A 17,578-nucleotide genomic window follows, 5' to 3' on the forward strand; every position below is an offset into this window, starting at 1 on the left:
CCACAGCCCCAGCTGACTCCAATGATAAGGAAAAGTAGAGCTGAGTGACATTGGCACACTGATGGCATCCAACCCCCAAACTCCTAATGACTCTCCCAATGGCCTTGGCCTCATACAGATGTTAAACAGCAAGGGAGACAAGACTGATGCAGCACAATGGCCACAGTCCCCCCAGTAACACTCTCTGGAAGTAACCTTGCAGGGACCTCGTAGGAGTGGAACCAATGTAAAACAATGTCTGCTACTTCCAACCATCAGAGTCTGCCCAGTAAGATACCATGATCAATGATATCAAAACCCACTGAGAAATCCAGAGCAGCACTCCTGTCTTTTCCCTGGAGTAGGTCATCAGTCAGAACAACCATGATGGGCTCGGTATCATACCCTTACCTGAAACTAAATAGAAATGGGTCTAGATAATCTGTTTCCTCCAAGTTGATCTGAAACTGCCCAGCCACCACATGTAAGCCCCTTGTCCAACCACAGGATATTAGTGATAGGGCAGTAGTTACCACATACCTTTGGGTCCAGGGAGATCCTCTTCAGGAGAGGGTGCACAATTCTCCTTCAACGTAGCAGGCACCTCCCCCTGATGTAGTGAGGCATTCACCACACCTTGGCCCCATCCAATCAATTCACATCTGCTAGATCAGGGGTAGGCAACCTGCGGCCCGCGGGCCGGATGCGGCCCGGCGAGGCCTTGGGACCGGCCCCAGCCCGGTCCTGCCGCCGATTCCCGCCGGGGCCTTTGGCATCTCGTGCGAGGGGCATGGTGGGGCAATTGTCTATAGAAGCCTCAGAAACATGCATTTATCTTAACATTTTTTTAAAAATCAGCAAATTTTTTCGCGTGTCCTCCATTTTTTATTTAAAAAGTGCCCTCCATTTGAAAAGTTTGTCCTACATTTGTCTTGGTTTATTTATTTATTTAATTTTTTAAAAAAATTATTTATTTATTTATTTAATTATTGGCTTCGGCCCCCCCAGTTGTCTGAGGGACAGCAACCCGGACCCCGGCTCAAAAGGGTTGCCTACCCCTGTGCTTGATCTTAAGAGCCATGATGGGCAATGGTCAAGGCTACAAGTGGTGGGATAGACTGTTTCAGGCATCTTAGCCACACATCATCAAGCTGCAACAAATGAAACTAATTCCCTCCTCTCAAAAAAATTGACCAGTTACTTGACACTCCCCTAGACCCTGCAATAACTGTGGCACAAAGTTCTGAATGAATACAAACAGCTTTCTGCTTTAAGTGCCCGGCAAATTTATTGTAGTAAGCAACTGACAGTTGTAAATCTGGCCTCTCTGAGCCTGATTCCAATAGGCTCTTAGCCACTCCGAAAGCTCTGCTGGACAACGAGCAGAAGGCAGAACAGAAGAGGCATAGTAAGTTCTTTCTCCCACTTTCAATGCCGCTTGTTAGACACCACCATCCTTACCAATTTTTGGTCATATTCACTCCATGACCAATACCATTGCACTCTAGGATTTGTCCAGCTTGTTTTATTGCCTGCAGATTTTCAGTAATTCAAGATGAATAGGACTGGGTGCTTAGGAGTGACTGCATCAACAATCCTTTCCATCTCAATATTCCATAGTGGGAACAAGGCCTTGACATAATCACCAGCCCTTATCAACCAGAAAATCCCCAAGAACATTCAGGAATCCTCCCATAAGTCTCTGAAAGCAGACCATCTTAATCAGTCTCAGACCCTTGCAGGGGAGGCTTGCTACTGCAAAACCAAACTTCACAAGGAAGTAATCTGACCATGACAACAAGGCTGTTGTATATCACCCCTAAAACTAGATCGTCCTTCATCCATCCAACAGCAAAAACTAAGGCGGGATACAAACCGCCGCTTTGCGGCGCTTCCCCGCCAGCGCCATTTGCTCCGCGCAGGAGCTGCAGCAGCCAAACCGCGCGGCTCCCGCGCGGAGCAAAAAAGAAGCTCCATTTCGGAGCTTCTTCTTGCAGCGCACTGATGACGTCGCGAAGCACCGCTGGCGCATTCGCGACGTCATAGGCGCCGCGACACGTCTGGACGCTATGCGTCCAGTACGTAAAGATGGCGGCGCCCATGTGGAAGGGGCGCCGCCATCTTGTATGTATTGTATACATACTAGGGTTAGGGGGGTGCGGAAGCACCGCCCCTTCCTAACCCTAGTACGTATACAATACGTACTATATGGCGGTTTATATCCCGCCTAAGTCTAAGGTATGTCCTGACACGTGTTTCAAGACCAATGAGGTACTGAAACAACTCCATAGTTATCATGGTAGCCATGAAGTCTGGAGCAGGTCCTGTCATGATAACACAGTTCTGAGATTCTCCAGTACCAACACTGAGACCACCTCAGTCACTTCAGACAGGAAGGCTGCTGGGCAGCAGAATGGGTGGTACACCAGGAACTTTCCTGTTCTATTTTTCTGGCCCAGCACAAGATACAAACCTTCAAAGTATAGACATATCATAGGTTAAACATAGAAAGGCAGATATTGTTTTGAATTTTCCAGGGTGCAATACAAATACATTATCATTACTAATAGAATCAATAAGAAAAATCCAGGATGGTGAAAAAAATTGTGCTTCCATGCCTACAATGAGATTCTAATGTAATGCATAGTATTTCTGACAATGAAAAATCTGAAACATGGCAAAAAAACCATGAAAATACAGGGGGAAATTCCAACTTTTCAGCCAATTCCAGACCAATGATCAGTAATTCAAAGTCTGATCACATCCAAATGTACAGACTCAATCTGACATGAGAGATGAGGCCTGGAATATATATGGTTGGGTTAAAATAATAAGCCAAAAGTTCTGTTCAATTTCAAGATTCTTCTCATCATGTGTTATTTTCATTTGCAGGAAGAAAAATGTCACTAGCCCATGATTTTGCATTAGTAACATAAGACGTGTATATATGTGTGTGCATGGCTCACACTGTTGCCATGAAGAATGGTTAACAGGGTGTGTGTTTCTTCCCACGTTGACTCTTATTAGTACTTATAAAAAACATACTTGCTATCATCCAGACACAAAAATAGCAACCCCGCTGCAAGTAAAACTGTAGTGTTCATTCATTGGAATTACTATTTGTCAAAAAATGGGATGTAAATGTAATAGCAATGTATCATGGCAAAGTAATTGGTCAACAAAAGTTAAACAGTTATCAGATCCATTAAAAACATTAAACCTGTTCAAAACCTACAGTCCATATTCCTCATCTATTTAAAAGCATTATACAGTATGTGTTCTTTTCCTCTCTGTAATTTTGCCAGTAAACCAAAGACCTCAATTCCCCCATAAAAGCACAGGCAGCTGTAGGACAAAATCACGTTGGGGCATTACACCATGTTATACTATTTATACTTGGGGGCTATACTTTGTACATACTTGTATAAGGAGGTATTCAACATCCCATTACACAAGCAATTTCCCTTCTGTCCACTTCCCAAACAAGCTGGCATAAAGGTAAATCACATGCACAGACCCCATGACTTTAACAGAATTTACAATGGCCACTGGAACATTGTTGCTGCCTCTGTTTGAAGTCAGAAAGTACTAGAATTTTATGCACACTGGCACAGACATTAAATTATTGTTGCTGCGCCTGCATTTACTTCTCATCTTATTTCCATGGGATTAAGGCAAAAAAGTCATCAGCAAGAAGCCCTTGGTTCCAGAATCCAAAATCAAAGTAAGGCAACGTAATGGTTTTCATTAGAAACCACACTTACCTCAACAGATAAAAAGCCAAATAGTGCACGGTACCTCACAAAAGGCTACATGCAGAAAGCTTTTGTGTACACTATGGGACTGATAAGCCAAAGCTGTGCAATTCACAAGCAAGCAAAACCAGGGCAGGGAGATCATATGGTACACCCATCTTGTACTGTCTGTTGCGCTTTCTAAATGCTGTTTATGCTAAATATTTATTTACAATGTGGATGTCTTCTAGGAATGTTTAATTTAGATTCTGCAAAAAGTACGAATGTTATAGCCAGATACTCTTAAACCATTACAACTCCCCCTCCAAAAGCTTGTTGGGTATATGCCTTTAAATGTATGCTAACAACCAATTACGGGAAAATTTGGAGGGAGGGGGAGATACATTGATGTCAATGGATTTGGCTGCCTCAAACCCAGTGGAAAAAGTAGCTTAGCTGATGAGACAAAAAGCAAACTTAAGAGACAAGGGCATATAATATGATCCATGGTGATATTTTTCTGTTTCTTGGAGTTTACAAAGTATTTCTTTAACCATGTGAAGTAGATCACTATCATATCTAGAAAAAGAGAAGTTAGGCTGAGACCCAGTGCCATACAATGAGCCCAATGGCTGAATGAACTTATACAACTTATGTTACTTGATCATGTATCATCAAGTCAAGGCTTGGTATTATACTGTAGCTATTGTTTTTATTAGATCAATAAAATTTGATAATTCTGACAACTTCCAGAAAAGCCACAGTTTTTTTTAAAGACAGTTTTTGATATTCTCAAAACCATAATACAAGGGTTACATATGTATAATAAAAATTGTTCACACACTAAGTGTAGAACATGTCCATCCTCTATTAAGATACTGACTAGCATTAACTTTTGAAAATAAGAGGGGGGAAATCTGAAGCATCTGAAAAAGCCTTGCAGATGTTACTCCAAAACTGACTGTATTAACAATTACGGTAAGTCTTCATTTACAAGAAAAATTTAGTTACAATTCCAATTATTCAATTTCACAAAACAAAACCCTTCTGGGCAAAACTGAAGAAGTGTGTAACAACTGTCACTAAAACTGTTTGTACACAGAGTAAAATAGCTGCATGGGGGAAATGACACTTAAAGCAATGCAGTTAGTCACATTCCCTAGTTCAACAGTACGAAGCATGTTTAATTGGAAGTAAATTCCACTCTTTCCAAAAGAATTTACTCCTGTATAGGTTATTTCTATTTCTTTTCTGCTAAGAACTGAAGGGCATCCTGGAATTCTGAAATCACTTTAAAAGGAAAAAAAAGAAGAAATTAACCAACAAACAAAACTACAATACCTTACAGTGTCTAAGTTCCATATCTTCATCCCCATAATCTGTAATCTCCCCTGCTTCTTCTAGGTGGTTGAGAGAGAGCTTGGGGATTTTAATTTTCTTCTGCATCACACTGTTTTCAAGGTCAGTTTTATCTTCTGTAAATTTACATAAACATAAAATTGGTCACATTCATCAAACTGGTCATTCCATATGACTGAGGCCAGACCATTTTAAAAGCTCCCCATGTTTAATTGCTTACTGAAGTAAAAGCAACTGCTCCACAGACTCTAATGTAAAAAAAAGAAAAGAAATGAAGACTGGCAAATGAATTTTCATAGATTTTTGAACATCTCTCTCTCTCTCCAAGATAGAAAAGCAACAGTCACCAGTGCCATATAGGTGTCCAGTAATTTCAATGTATTAAAAAGATTAAAACTGCCCATGATCAAGCAAACACACAAAAAGTCAGGTGAAGTCTTTTATTTAAAATAATAATAATAAAAAATACTTTCTACAAAGCCATGGCTTGCTCCTTCAGTTTTTCCTCAATAGGTGAACAGTATTTGTTAAGACTCCCAAACCATACTATATTTGAACTCCACCACACAGCTCCAACAGTGACTGCAGACCACACAATTTCTTTCAAACAACCAAATTTACAGGATTCTGGTGAGGGTAAAGGGGAAAGCAGGGAAAATCTTGTGATGAAAAATAACAACTACTACTAAATAAATACACCATTCTGAAAGCTGGTAAGAACCCTGCATTTAGTTATACTTTGTCCCCTTTTGCTTTTTTGCTGTCCCTTGGGATATTACTACAGCAGATTTCGAGTAGCTAGTGAGGCTTAAACACCCTAAAGGCACCAGATCTCATGTGTTCTGAGTCTGTTCTGTTTAGTACTTGGATGGGAGACCACCAACAAATATTTGGTGCTGTAGGCTATATTTCAGAGGAAGGAACTTGTAAAAACACCTCTAGGTAGTTCATAAACCAACAGATAACTAGAAACCATGTGTGGTGCATCCACATAGATAGTGAGAAATATATTTTTCTTTGCAGAGGTAGAAATTCAGCAGTTCAAGGATTCCTGGAAATTCTGACCTTGCCACCACTCCCCAGCTTCCACACTGCCATAGCCATTGCTGCAAGGGGGGCGGTGATGGGGAAAGATAGATACCACCTTTTCCTAGTAATTCTATTATCAGGACTACCCAATCCAAACATGGTTCAGAATTACCCAAGCTATTTTGTGTGTTCTGTCAAGCCCACTTGAAAACCGAACTGCCACTTTTTTTTTTAAACTATGAACAAATATTTTAGCTACAAGACCCTATCCTCAGTACCACACATTATATTGTTAATTGATTGTTTACATCAATATAGATATCTGCAACTGTATCTGTCATGGACATATCAGTGGGTGTGAGGGGCCCTAAGACTGTTTTTAGAGCCTATGATCTCTCCACATAGCCCAGACTGCATTTTATTGCAAAAAATAAAATTAAATTGAAAAATAAATGTTAAATTACTTCTACCTAAAGCCCCGAGGAGTCACAATTTCCCTTTTGAACAAGTGACAGCCTCCTCTCTGCACTATTTAACATTTAAAAACACACATTTTTTTTTTCAAAACTAGAAGTGGATTTGTAGCCACTTCCATTTGTGCTGACTGTAAGTTTTGGCAGTTGCACAGCACCCAGAATGTCTCACCATAGAAAACTGTTTGCTGGACCTACCATAATTTTATTTCCTTACTACTAAATTATTATTTCTACCATATTACTACTATCTTATTACTTATTATCTCATGTTTATCATAACTATAAGCAATTCATTTCATGCTGCCTTATGTGATTTTTATTTTCATCACTGTGCTTTACAAATACAAGATCACTATTTGAGAATCATTCCTGTCTTTGACAAAAAGTGATTGTATTCATTTGTATAACTAATTACTGAAAAACAGTGTGCTCATTAAACTCTAGATTTAACTTTGTTCCCCTTTACTGAGTTGTCAACACTACCCATGCATTTAACCACTGAAAGCTGCTGCTTTAGAAAAACGAAACTTAAGTATATACTAACAGCATCCATAAGGAAGTGTTTCTGAGAGGTTCATGGAAAGTTTTATTAGAATACAGTCTGTCTGTAGAAAAAGCTTTTTATTTTTTTCCTAGTCAGCAGTTTCTAAATATGGATCAATGTACAATAGTTTTTAAACCAAAGTCTAGTGTCTTAAAGTAAAAACACTACACTTGTCCCTTCACATTCACTGGGGTTAGGGGCACAGGACCCCTGTGAATGTGGAAAAAACGCAAATAACAAAAACATTGTGTTTTTACCTGAGAGAACACTTCTCTAGGAATCTCTAGGTCCTCCAGTGCAACTCTGTGGTCAACATCTGTCAGACACTGACCACAGAATTGTGCTGGAGGAGCTACAAATGCCTAGGGGAGTGTTCTCTCTAGGGATCCCTAAGTCATTCAGTGTGATTTTTGGTTAAAGTTGAGCACAGAGTTGCACTGGAGGACCTAGAGATTCCTAGAGAGAACATATTAATAAAATCCATGAATAACAAATCCGCAAAAGTCAAATCCGCAAATGTGGAGGGATGAGTGTATATCCTTATTTCCAAATTCAATTGCATATACTGTGCACTGCAACATTAGATACAGTAGATATCTTAGAAAGTACATATTTTTATTGCTTCACTAGGCAAAAAAATTAGTGGAACCTTTTCATCTGCTGCCCCTAGACCAGTGCCCTTTAGGAGATTTTGGACTTTAGCTCCCAGAAACCTCAGCCATGTTGTCCAATAATCTGGGATTCTGAAAACTGAAGTCCAAAATCCCTTAAAGAGCACAGTTTGGGGACCACCGCCCTAAACTGTGGAATGACCTGCCACGGGAGATACGACACCTGGAAATGCTGACTAAATTTAAAACAGCAACTTTTCTGGCAGTCCTACCCAGTCAATTTTAAATCATGAGTTTTTAATTAGTATATGTACTCCTATAAGTGTGTTTTAATAGTTTTATAATACTGTATTTTAACTGTGGGTTTATGCATTTTTAATTGTTTTGTATTTTAACATGCTTTACCTTGCCTTGAACCTAGAGGAGAGGTCTGAAAGAAATAAATTGTATTATTATTATTGTTGTTGTTGTTGTTGTTGTTATTACTACAGGTTAACATGATTTATTTGGTACAGGGTTTCAAAGCCCAGATGCCAAATATAACCTATTATTTTTTAACTTGAAACATTACTCTGTTCTTGATTTTGCTGCCACAGACTGTCGATACTCCTTTCTGGATACATGGGGTGTGTGTGTGTACCAGAAATCTACTGGCAAAATAAAGCGGCACAATACGCCAGCTTGGGGGTGACATGGGAGTGTGGCGTTTAGACACTACCCCTTAAGATGGTGTCACGCTGCCCACCAAACCACATGGCAAGCAGCGTTGTGGTGCTCTAGCAATGTGGTGTTCATACACTGCATGCCACAGGAGCACTGATAAGCTACCGCCGCGGCTCAAAAGCCACCCATTTTCTGTCCCAAGAAAGAGCGGCATTTTGTCGTTTCATTTTGGGATGGTGCTCAAAGGGGTGGTATCAAGCAGCCTCTTCAGGGTCACTAGTTGCATTTCTGCTTCTGGACTTTTACAAAAAACACTGGAAGATAATGCCCAGCCCCAATTTCTGCTGCTTTCATAGCATATCTATAGCCCATGTCACAAATTAGGCCAGGGTTGAAATAACTAGTTCTGCCTATCCAATGGAGATTTGGACTTGTATTTTGTTTTCTTTTAAAACAAACCAAACAAACACCCAGCTACTAACACACTTCTTATATAGAAAACTCATCTGACATCAAGAGCAAATTCAAAAAATATTTTTCAATGGGAATAGGCAGAGGGGACATGCCAAAAGTGAAAGGAGACTTTCAAAGGATGAAAATCCTAGTTAATATGCCCAAACCTGAACTTTGGATGTAAAAAAAAATGGCCCAAGCAATGCAAATTTCTTTTTTCAAAAAATTAAGCATATCATTGATAATGTTACTTTGATTTTCTAAATAGATCATGGGTATAAATGGGGGGGGGGTATAATCCTTGACTTTAAAGTAGCTGTTTGCAGGCTTCTAACATGTAGAACTTAAAGCAAGACAAGCATCAGTATTGCAAGATTCAAACACTTTTGGGTAACGTGTTACTTCACCAGTTTCTGTTACCACTTTGTACTGAGGACATTTCTTCCCTCACTACTACAAGCAATTCCAAAGTTTAGGGGTCAGGTGTCACCAGTATGCTGATGATACCCAGCTCTATCACTCCATTCCCCCATAATTCCAGGGAAGCTGTTTTGTGCTAAACTGGCAAACTATTTTAAGATTAATCCAGACCAGACAGAGGTGTTCTTGGTTAGTTGTGAGGCAGATCAGGAAATAAGAATTCAGCCTGTGTTGGATGGGGTTACACTCCCCCTGAAGATGCATCTCCACAGCTTGTGTGTACTCCTGGAGTCAGCCTAATCCTAGATGTTTCTGCAGTCATGAAAAGTGCATTTGCACAGTTAAAGCTAGTGCACCAGCTGCGCCAACTCCTTGGGACATTTCACTTGGCTTAGTGACATGCCAACTGAATTATTGTAAAGCACTGTGTCGGACTGCTTTGCAGGGTATTCAGAAACTTCAACTGGTCCAAAGAGCTGCAGCCAGATTGCTAATTGGTGTCCTTGTTCGACAGCTCCACTGCCTGCCCGTCTGTTTTGGGGGAAAATTCAAAGTGCTGGTTTTGATCTATGAAATCCTATACAGCTAAGGCCAAGACACCAAAAAGACCCTATCTTCTCCTATAAGCCTGTTCAAGCTCTAAGATCTGCAAAGGAGGCACTTCTCTCTACTCCACTGCCTTCACAGGCAGGGTCGGTGGGAACACAGGATCTTGATGATGCCCAGTATGCTGATAATATCCTCCTTCTCTGTGGTCATTCCCACACTTCGGAGCTCCCTTTCTAGGGAAGTTAGGATGGCTTCTTCTTTGTTTTCTTTTTGGTGACCAGTTAAGACCTTTCATTTCCAGCAAGCTTTTGGAAACTGGTTTTCATAAAAATGGCTTTTAAAGTAATGTACTGCTTAAAGCATACTACCCTGAATGCTGGTAAGAGCTCTGCCTTTAGTTAAACTTTGTCCCCCCTTTCTCTTCTTTGCTGGCCCTTGCAATATTAATACAGCAGATTCCCAGTAGCCAGTGAATTCTAAATACAGTCGACCTTGATATTTGCATCTTTGACACTCGCGATTTTGATTTTGATTATTTGTGAGGTCAAGGCTGCTGGACATGCACTCCTCCTCTCTCCTGGGCTTTTCCCCTGGGGAGGGAAAAAGCCCAGGAGGGAGAAGCCGGGAAGGGTGCATGTGCCAATCCCACACCTTTCCAGGACGGAGAGCTGCCTCCTTCCTCAAGCAGCTATCTGCCTTGGGAAGGGGTTTAGGGGAAATAATCCTCCACCCTTTCTTAGGACAGGGAGCTGTTGGGGGAAAGACAGCTCTCTTGCCTTGAGAAGAGGTTTGGGGAAAGTGAAGGTGCCCTCCTTCCTGCCGTTTCAAGGCTTCAGATAGCTCCCTGGAGTTCCCTAAAGCCTTGGAAGGGAATGAGGGAGCCACGAATGCATGCTCCCTTGCTCTTTCATTGCCTCAGAGAGCTTGCTAGACCTGTTTGAGGCTTCAGAAGGGAGATGGGGGCACACACTGCTCTCGCTCCCCCACTTTATTCACGAATTTTGACTTTTGTGCCCCTAATCCCATGAATGTCAAGGGTCGACTGTACCCTAAAGGCATCAGATCCTGAAGAAAGGGGCTCCTCCCTCCCTAACTGTCATCTTTCGGCCTCTGAGGGAGAGAGAAGGCTGGCCCAGTACCATCAGGGGCTAGCCTGAAGAAAGAGGCTCCTCCCTCCCTAACTGTCATCTTTCGGCCTCTGAGGGAGAGAGTAGGCTGGCCCAGTACCATCAGGTTAGCCTGAAGAAAGAGGCTCCTCCCTCCCTAACTGTCATCTTTCGGCCTCTGAGGGAGAGAGTAGGCTGGCCCAGTACCATCAGGTTAGCCTGAAGAAAGAGGCTCCTCCCTCCCTAACTGTCATCTTTCGGCCTCTGAGGGAGAGAGTAGGCTGGCCCAGTACCATCAGGTTAGCCTGAAGAAAGAGGCTCCTCCCTCCCTAACTGTCATCTTTCGGCCTCTGAGGGAGAGAGTAGGCTGGCCCAGTACCATCAGGGGCTAGCCTGAAGAAAGAGGCTCCTCCCTCCCTAACTGTCATCTTTCGGCCTCTGAGGGAGAGAGTAGGCTGGCCCAGTACCATCAGGGGCTAGCCTGAAGAAAGAGGCTCCTCCCTCCCTAACTGTCATCTTTCGGCCTCTGAGGGAGAGAGAAGGCTGGCCCAGTACCATCAGGGGCTAGCCTGAAGAAAGAGGCTCCTCCCTCCCTAACTGTCATCTTTCAGCCTCTGAGGGAGAGAGTAGGCTGGCCCAGTACCATCAGGGGCTAGCCTGAAGAAAGAGGCTCCTCCCTCCCTAACTGTCATCTTTCGGCCTCTGAGGGAGAGAGTAGGCTGGCCCAGTACCATCAGGGGCTAGCCTGAAGAAAGAGGCTCCTCCCTCCCTAACTGTCATCTTTCGGCCTCTGAGGGAGAGAGTAGGCTGGCCCAGTACAATCAGGGGCTAGCCTGAAGAAAGAGGCTCCTCCCTCCCTAACTGTCATCTTTCGGCCTCTGAGGGAGAGAGTAGGCTGGCCCAGTTCCATCAGGGGCTAGCCTGAAGAAGACGAGCCCTCCCTCCGGTCCATCTGTCTTGGTCCAGGCCTCAGAGGGAGAGAAGAATGCTGGACCTGATTCCCTCCCCCCTGTCATGGCCAGCCAAGATCAGCTCTCGGAGGATGAGGAGGACGATGAGCCTCCTCCAGAGCAAGGGCTGATTGAGGCAATGCCAGGTGTTAGTTCTGCTCTGCCAGGTCCCAGCTGTGATCCTCCAGCCCCAGAGCAGGAGATTCAACCAGGTCCTAGTGCCGAAGAAAGGCCTTCTAGGGTGCCACAGCCTAGTGGTGATTCAGGAGACGAGGCGTGCCTGCAAGTGCCTTCTTATCAAGAGAGAAGGGCCGAGAGTGCTTGCAGGCGCAGATCCAGGAGGATTGCAGAAAGACAATCGGCAAACCAGCCTCAGGTGGCTCGAGGGAGAGCTTCCCTGATTTAAGTGGGAGAGAGGCTTGAGTTTGTTGCTAGAGTTTATTGCATGAGCCCTTGGTGTGATTGCTGTCGCTCTAGCTCCTGACATCTTGTTACCTTGCTACCTTGACCTCGGACCGGACCTTTGTTATCTCTTGGCTATTGTGACCTCGGACTGTTTTGACCACGCTGCTTTCTGGCTTCCTGACTTCGGCTCGTCTTTCGGCACGCTTGACTTTCTGCAACCCCGACACCGGCTTGTTTTCTCGGCTTGCTCCTTGACTGCTTCTCCACAAGGTTTGTTTTGCCTACACGTGTTGGTTGCAGGCCTGGTTATCAGCATAAGTCAGAGATTGCTGGCAGCAATCCCGGACACCCCCTCACCATTCCCTTCTCCTTTTGTGTCGTGTCTTTTAGATTGTAAGCCTGTGGGCAGGGAACTGTCTGTTATCTCCTCTATTGTAAACCGCTCGGATTCCCAGTGATTAGGCGGTATATAAATAAAACCTATTATTATTATTATTATTATTATTTCAGTGCCAGGTTAATACCTGGCTTTCTGTTAAAGCCATCAGGCCAAACTGATTTATCCTGGCTGCATGTGTTTTATGAGTATATTATTCAAATGCTTTAAATGGTTTGAAATTGTCTGTTGTTAAACTGAAAACTATTTAATATATTTTAACCATTAAACTCTTGTGATTATTTATTTTTAAAGTTGATTTTATTGCAAACTGCCCTGAGATTTTTCAGATAAAGGGTGGGATATAAATATTTTAATTAATAAATAATAGGGAAAATTAAACATACATAAGAACACTTATAAAGAAAGGTTACTATAAGGATCAACCACATGTTTGCAAAGCATCCAAGGCCTGAACGGTCTATAAATTCTAGAGCTGGCCCTCAATGGTCCAAAACACACTGTAGAAATAATCCAGTTTGAGGCCGCTTTAACTGCCTTGGCTCAGTGCTAGGAAATTCTGCGAACTGTCGTTTTGTGAGACATTTAGCCTTTTCTATCAGAGAGCACTGGGGCCACAATAAACTACAGTTCCCAGGATTCCTTAGCACTGAGCCAGGGCAGTTAAAGTGGTCTCAAACTGGATTATTTCTGCAGTGTGTTTTGGACCAGTATCTGCTTTGACTGGAGAGGATCCATGAAGAACTCGACACAAAGCATGGCTCTATGGGTTCTTTCACTAGACATTCACAGATGCTCTAGCATGTTTTTAACAAAACTTCCAAAAGTACATCTGGGAGATATGGAATATGCTGTGAAGAAGTATATGTTGAAGCATTCCCAAGACTTTCCATGTGTCAGAATTTATAAGGTCTAATCAGCCTGGATACATAACCTATTAACTGGACCATGTCAATAAATTCAAAATTTATAGGCCACAGATACAGGAACCAAGACAAAAAAACTTGTGTAAGTAGGAGGGAAGGGACCAATACACAAAGGTCCATTTTGAGTAACATCTCTACCAGTCTGGATTTTACCATGTATCATTTTTTAATTTTCATCAACTCTATTATTTAAGGATAAAAAGGAAAATCAAATTGTAATATTAATTTTAATGTTTAAATGGGCTTTACTATTTGAATCCATAGCATACATTTGATCCCAATAGTATTACACTGGCACCACAAATATGTCTTTGTACAAAATTAAATTGTATGGGAGGAGTTTATTCAAATAATATTACATAACTAAATCAGGCCTGTATAATGTGATACTGTGTCCCATTTAACAGGGCCAAGTGTCCATAAAAATGTTGGATCAATAACATTTCTTTAATGTGTCCCTGTCTAAAAAAGAGACAGCTCACTGTGCTGTGCTTTAAAGACCCTCAATTCTGTTGTTACTCAGTGCCTCCAAAGTTCTGCATAACAATAGGCACAAGCTGCCATTCTTCTTTCAAGCATGAAAACACAGTGTACGGTGGAAACCCTGATCTGACTCTTGGTTTTGGAGGAATTCTCACTGCCTTTATGATCAATATAGTAAGAGGTCTGGGGCCAGTAGCAATCACAAATTTTGGCTGACTATCAAAAACATGTTTGAGCATCTGCTTAATTGGACTTACAAGTATACAGGCTGCAAAGTCACACTGGCCTGTTACAGACTGCCAAAATAAAGCTGCTTCGGGTCTCTTTGGAGGTATGCAATTTAAATGATGCATGGGTCCTAAGAGTCCGGAGGTCGCGCCAAAGCCACACTCCATTCCTAAGCACTGGAGGGCAGCTTTGGTGCAGCTTCCGGATTCTTAGGACGCATGCATCATTTAAACAGCATACCTCCAAACAGACCTGAAGCAGCTTTATTTTGGCAGTCTGTAACAGGCCACTGTGTAACATAAATCAATCCTGATAATTTCAGTTCAAATGTACTTGTCAAAACTCAAATTAACTCATTTTTATATAAAGTTTATACTGGATTTACCATTGATCAGTACTAATCAATTCCAGTATAAAGGTTATTCCAAGATACTCATTGCTTATGTCAAAAATACCTTGCTACTGACAATTTAGACTAAGAAAACTAGCCTTTAAATGCCCTTTTTTAATAGTAGAGTTTTATAGTGGGACTCTTGAATAGTTTACAATGTGAAGAGATCAAGGATATTCAAGCAATAACACATACTGCACAGAAGTAAAACGTAGGGATAGACACAAAACTATTCCACTACACAAAAACAAGCTTGGATTGACAGGGAGCTGAAATCACTTCCAGCACTTCAGAAGACATATGTCTGTAACATGTGATTTCCTTATTCACACATTACAGCTGGGATCCTGTTAGTGACATGAGTGCGTTGCTGTGGGTGTATGTCTTGTTTTGAAGGGAGCACATGGGGTACACACTATATTGAAGAAAGGAAGGATGCAACCAAGCAGCAGAGACTGCTTCTCATTTGTTGTTTGTCTTCCCCTCTCTTTAGTGAACTGTAGTGGTGACAAGAAGCTTGCATGGTAGTATCCTTCCCTCTCTACTCTCGCTCCATGACTGTTAGTAGCAGTGGCCCCAGAGACTTGATAGTAGCCTAAAAAGAGGCATGGAGCTATGCATATGGAATAGTTACACTCTCCACACACCATGCAGAATCTCATATAGCATGGTTAGCTGTCTCCTTGGAAAATTGGGGGGAGGGGTACCTAAATACCAAGGAATCATAATCATATATACCTCTAAAACAAGAAACATCTTCACTTGCAATTTCTCACATTACTGAATCAGATTATGGTATATTAAACTACTGACAGGAAATATGGACTGACATTTTCTATTAGAAAATCAATAAAAATAGAAGTATATTTTGACTATGTGTCATATAACTGGCTCAGTCTACCATCCATTCCCTAACAAAAATATTGTTAGCCATGCCATGTGAAGAATTCAATATCACTGGGTGGCTTGGTGGCCCTCTACAAATCATGCACTCTTTATACAGTCATCATCAATCTAATAATGTGGAAACTGCACACTAAGAATTCTTGTATTCCTTCATTTACTTACTCTGTGGCATGTAAGAATCACCAACCAGGTGTGTAAACCAGAAGACTGCATGAGGTAATTAAGGGCAGTCTTGGAACAACTAGCTAATTATCTCTTCTTCACAAATGTATCACCATAGAGTACAGTATTTGGGAAATGAAGAATTAAATTAATACACTGTACTTACAGAAAGGCACTGTCTTTGGTAACTACGCAGTTGGCCCTCCACATGTGCGGCTTTGACTTTTGCAGATTTGATTACTGTATTTGTGGTTTTGATTCATATGTTCTCTCTACGAATCTCTAGGTTCTCCAGCACAACTCTGCCAGAAGTTGACCATAGAGTTGTGCTGGAGAACATACAAGTTCCTAAAGGAAACACTTCTCTAGGCATCTGCAGGTGCTCCAGCATAATTCTATAAACAAGTTCTAGCAAATGTTGACCACAGAGTTGCACCGGAGGACCTGGAGAGTCTTAGAGAGGTGTTCTCTTAAGTAAAAAGAAATCTGTTTTTTTTTATTTGCAGTTTTCCCACATTCACGGGGTTCCTTCACCCCTAACTCCAGCGAATGTGGAGGGACTGCTGTAAAATTGGGATGAGGAATATGTAGTCTTCCATGTTTTGTGGGAGTACAACGTCCATCATTGTTCACTATTAGCTGACCAAAATGAAGGGAGCTGCAATTTAACACATGGAAGGTCATCCCACTTTCACATGGAACAGAAGTTTCAAGCCTACAGAAGATAAAAGTAAACGGATGAACCACACTCCAAAAGTGATGTGACTATGTAACTGACACTATCAAGAAATGTTATATAGCGCACCCGCACCATACGTTGGCTCATCATACACAGATTTGAGGATACGTGGACAGCGAGCCCTAATATGGTGAATGGAGCTTCATCATATATAGAATTTGCCTTACGCAGGGGGTCCAGAATGGATCCCCCGCGTAAGGCAAGGGCATACTGTAATTGTTGTTAAGACTACTATCTATTACTATATGACTGAACATAGGTCCTAAGTACATTGTATTAAGTATGGATTTTCATATATATAATATGTATAACAATGGTTACTTTGAATAAGCAACTGCTTCCCCTGTTGTCTCATGACAGATTGCATTCACTGCAACTTTAACACAATCAAGGAATTTTTATGTTACTGATTACATAAGCAACCCTATGCTTCAAGGAGCTATTTTCTTTCTTAAGTGTGCCTACCACAGAGTCTGGCACAGGCATTTACACTACAGGGACAATTCTTTATCATTCTCAGCCCTTCCTAGAAGCTAAAACTCCAAAAAAGTATTACTCACTACTACTAATATCCCAAAAATCTGAGTATGACTCCAACACTAAAGCACTTCCAGGAAAATGAGGAGTACTGAGTTCTGAAAAAGAAACTGTATGCATACATTGCATATGGGTTTCCAGCTCATAATGTCAAAAAGCGTGTTTCAGTAAACTTGCGAATGAATCCTGAAAAGACTCTTCCAGGAACTATGTTCCGACCAAGGTGTAGCTTTCTAATTTAACAACCCTTCCCCACTGGGATTCCTCTCTGTGGCGAGTCTGTAATACACAGGTTGAGTCTCCTTTATCCAGATGTGTTTTGGATTTTGCAGTTTTTCGGATTTTGGAGTATGGGCATATACATAATGAGATATCTTGGAGATAGGACCCAAGTCTAAACTTGAGATTCATTTATGTTTTATATACACCATATACACATAACCTGACAGTAATTTTATAGACAATATTTTTAATAATTTTGTGCACGAAACAAAGTTTATGTACACTGAACAACCACAAAACAAAGGCATC

At 41.7% G+C, this 17,578-nt stretch overlaps 1 protein-coding gene across 4 annotated transcripts in view; it reads right to left on the minus strand.

Moving 5' to 3' along the window:
• Positions 1–17,578, minus strand: part of LOC149316264 (BEN domain-containing protein 5-like) — a 1,092,722-nt gene that overhangs the window by 466,703 nt on the left and 608,441 nt on the right. For 3 of the 4 annotated variants that reach the window (XM_089515102.1, XM_089515100.1, XM_089515101.1), the window contains one exon: positions 5,055–5,188. The exons of the other annotated variant lie outside the window; for it this stretch is intronic. In XM_089515102.1, the coding sequence (XP_089371228.1) occupies positions 5,055–5,188 (134 nt within the window). The remainder of the gene's footprint in view (positions 1–5,054; positions 5,189–17,578) is intronic. 4 annotated transcript variants of the gene reach the window in all.

This window comes from Sceloporus occidentalis, unplaced genomic scaffold (genome assembly GCF_023333645.1).
Source record: "Sceloporus occidentalis isolate IW3139 unplaced genomic scaffold, rSceOcc1.0.p SCAF_3, whole genome shotgun sequence".
NCBI lineage: Eukaryota > Metazoa > Chordata > Lepidosauria > Squamata > Phrynosomatidae > Sceloporus > Sceloporus occidentalis.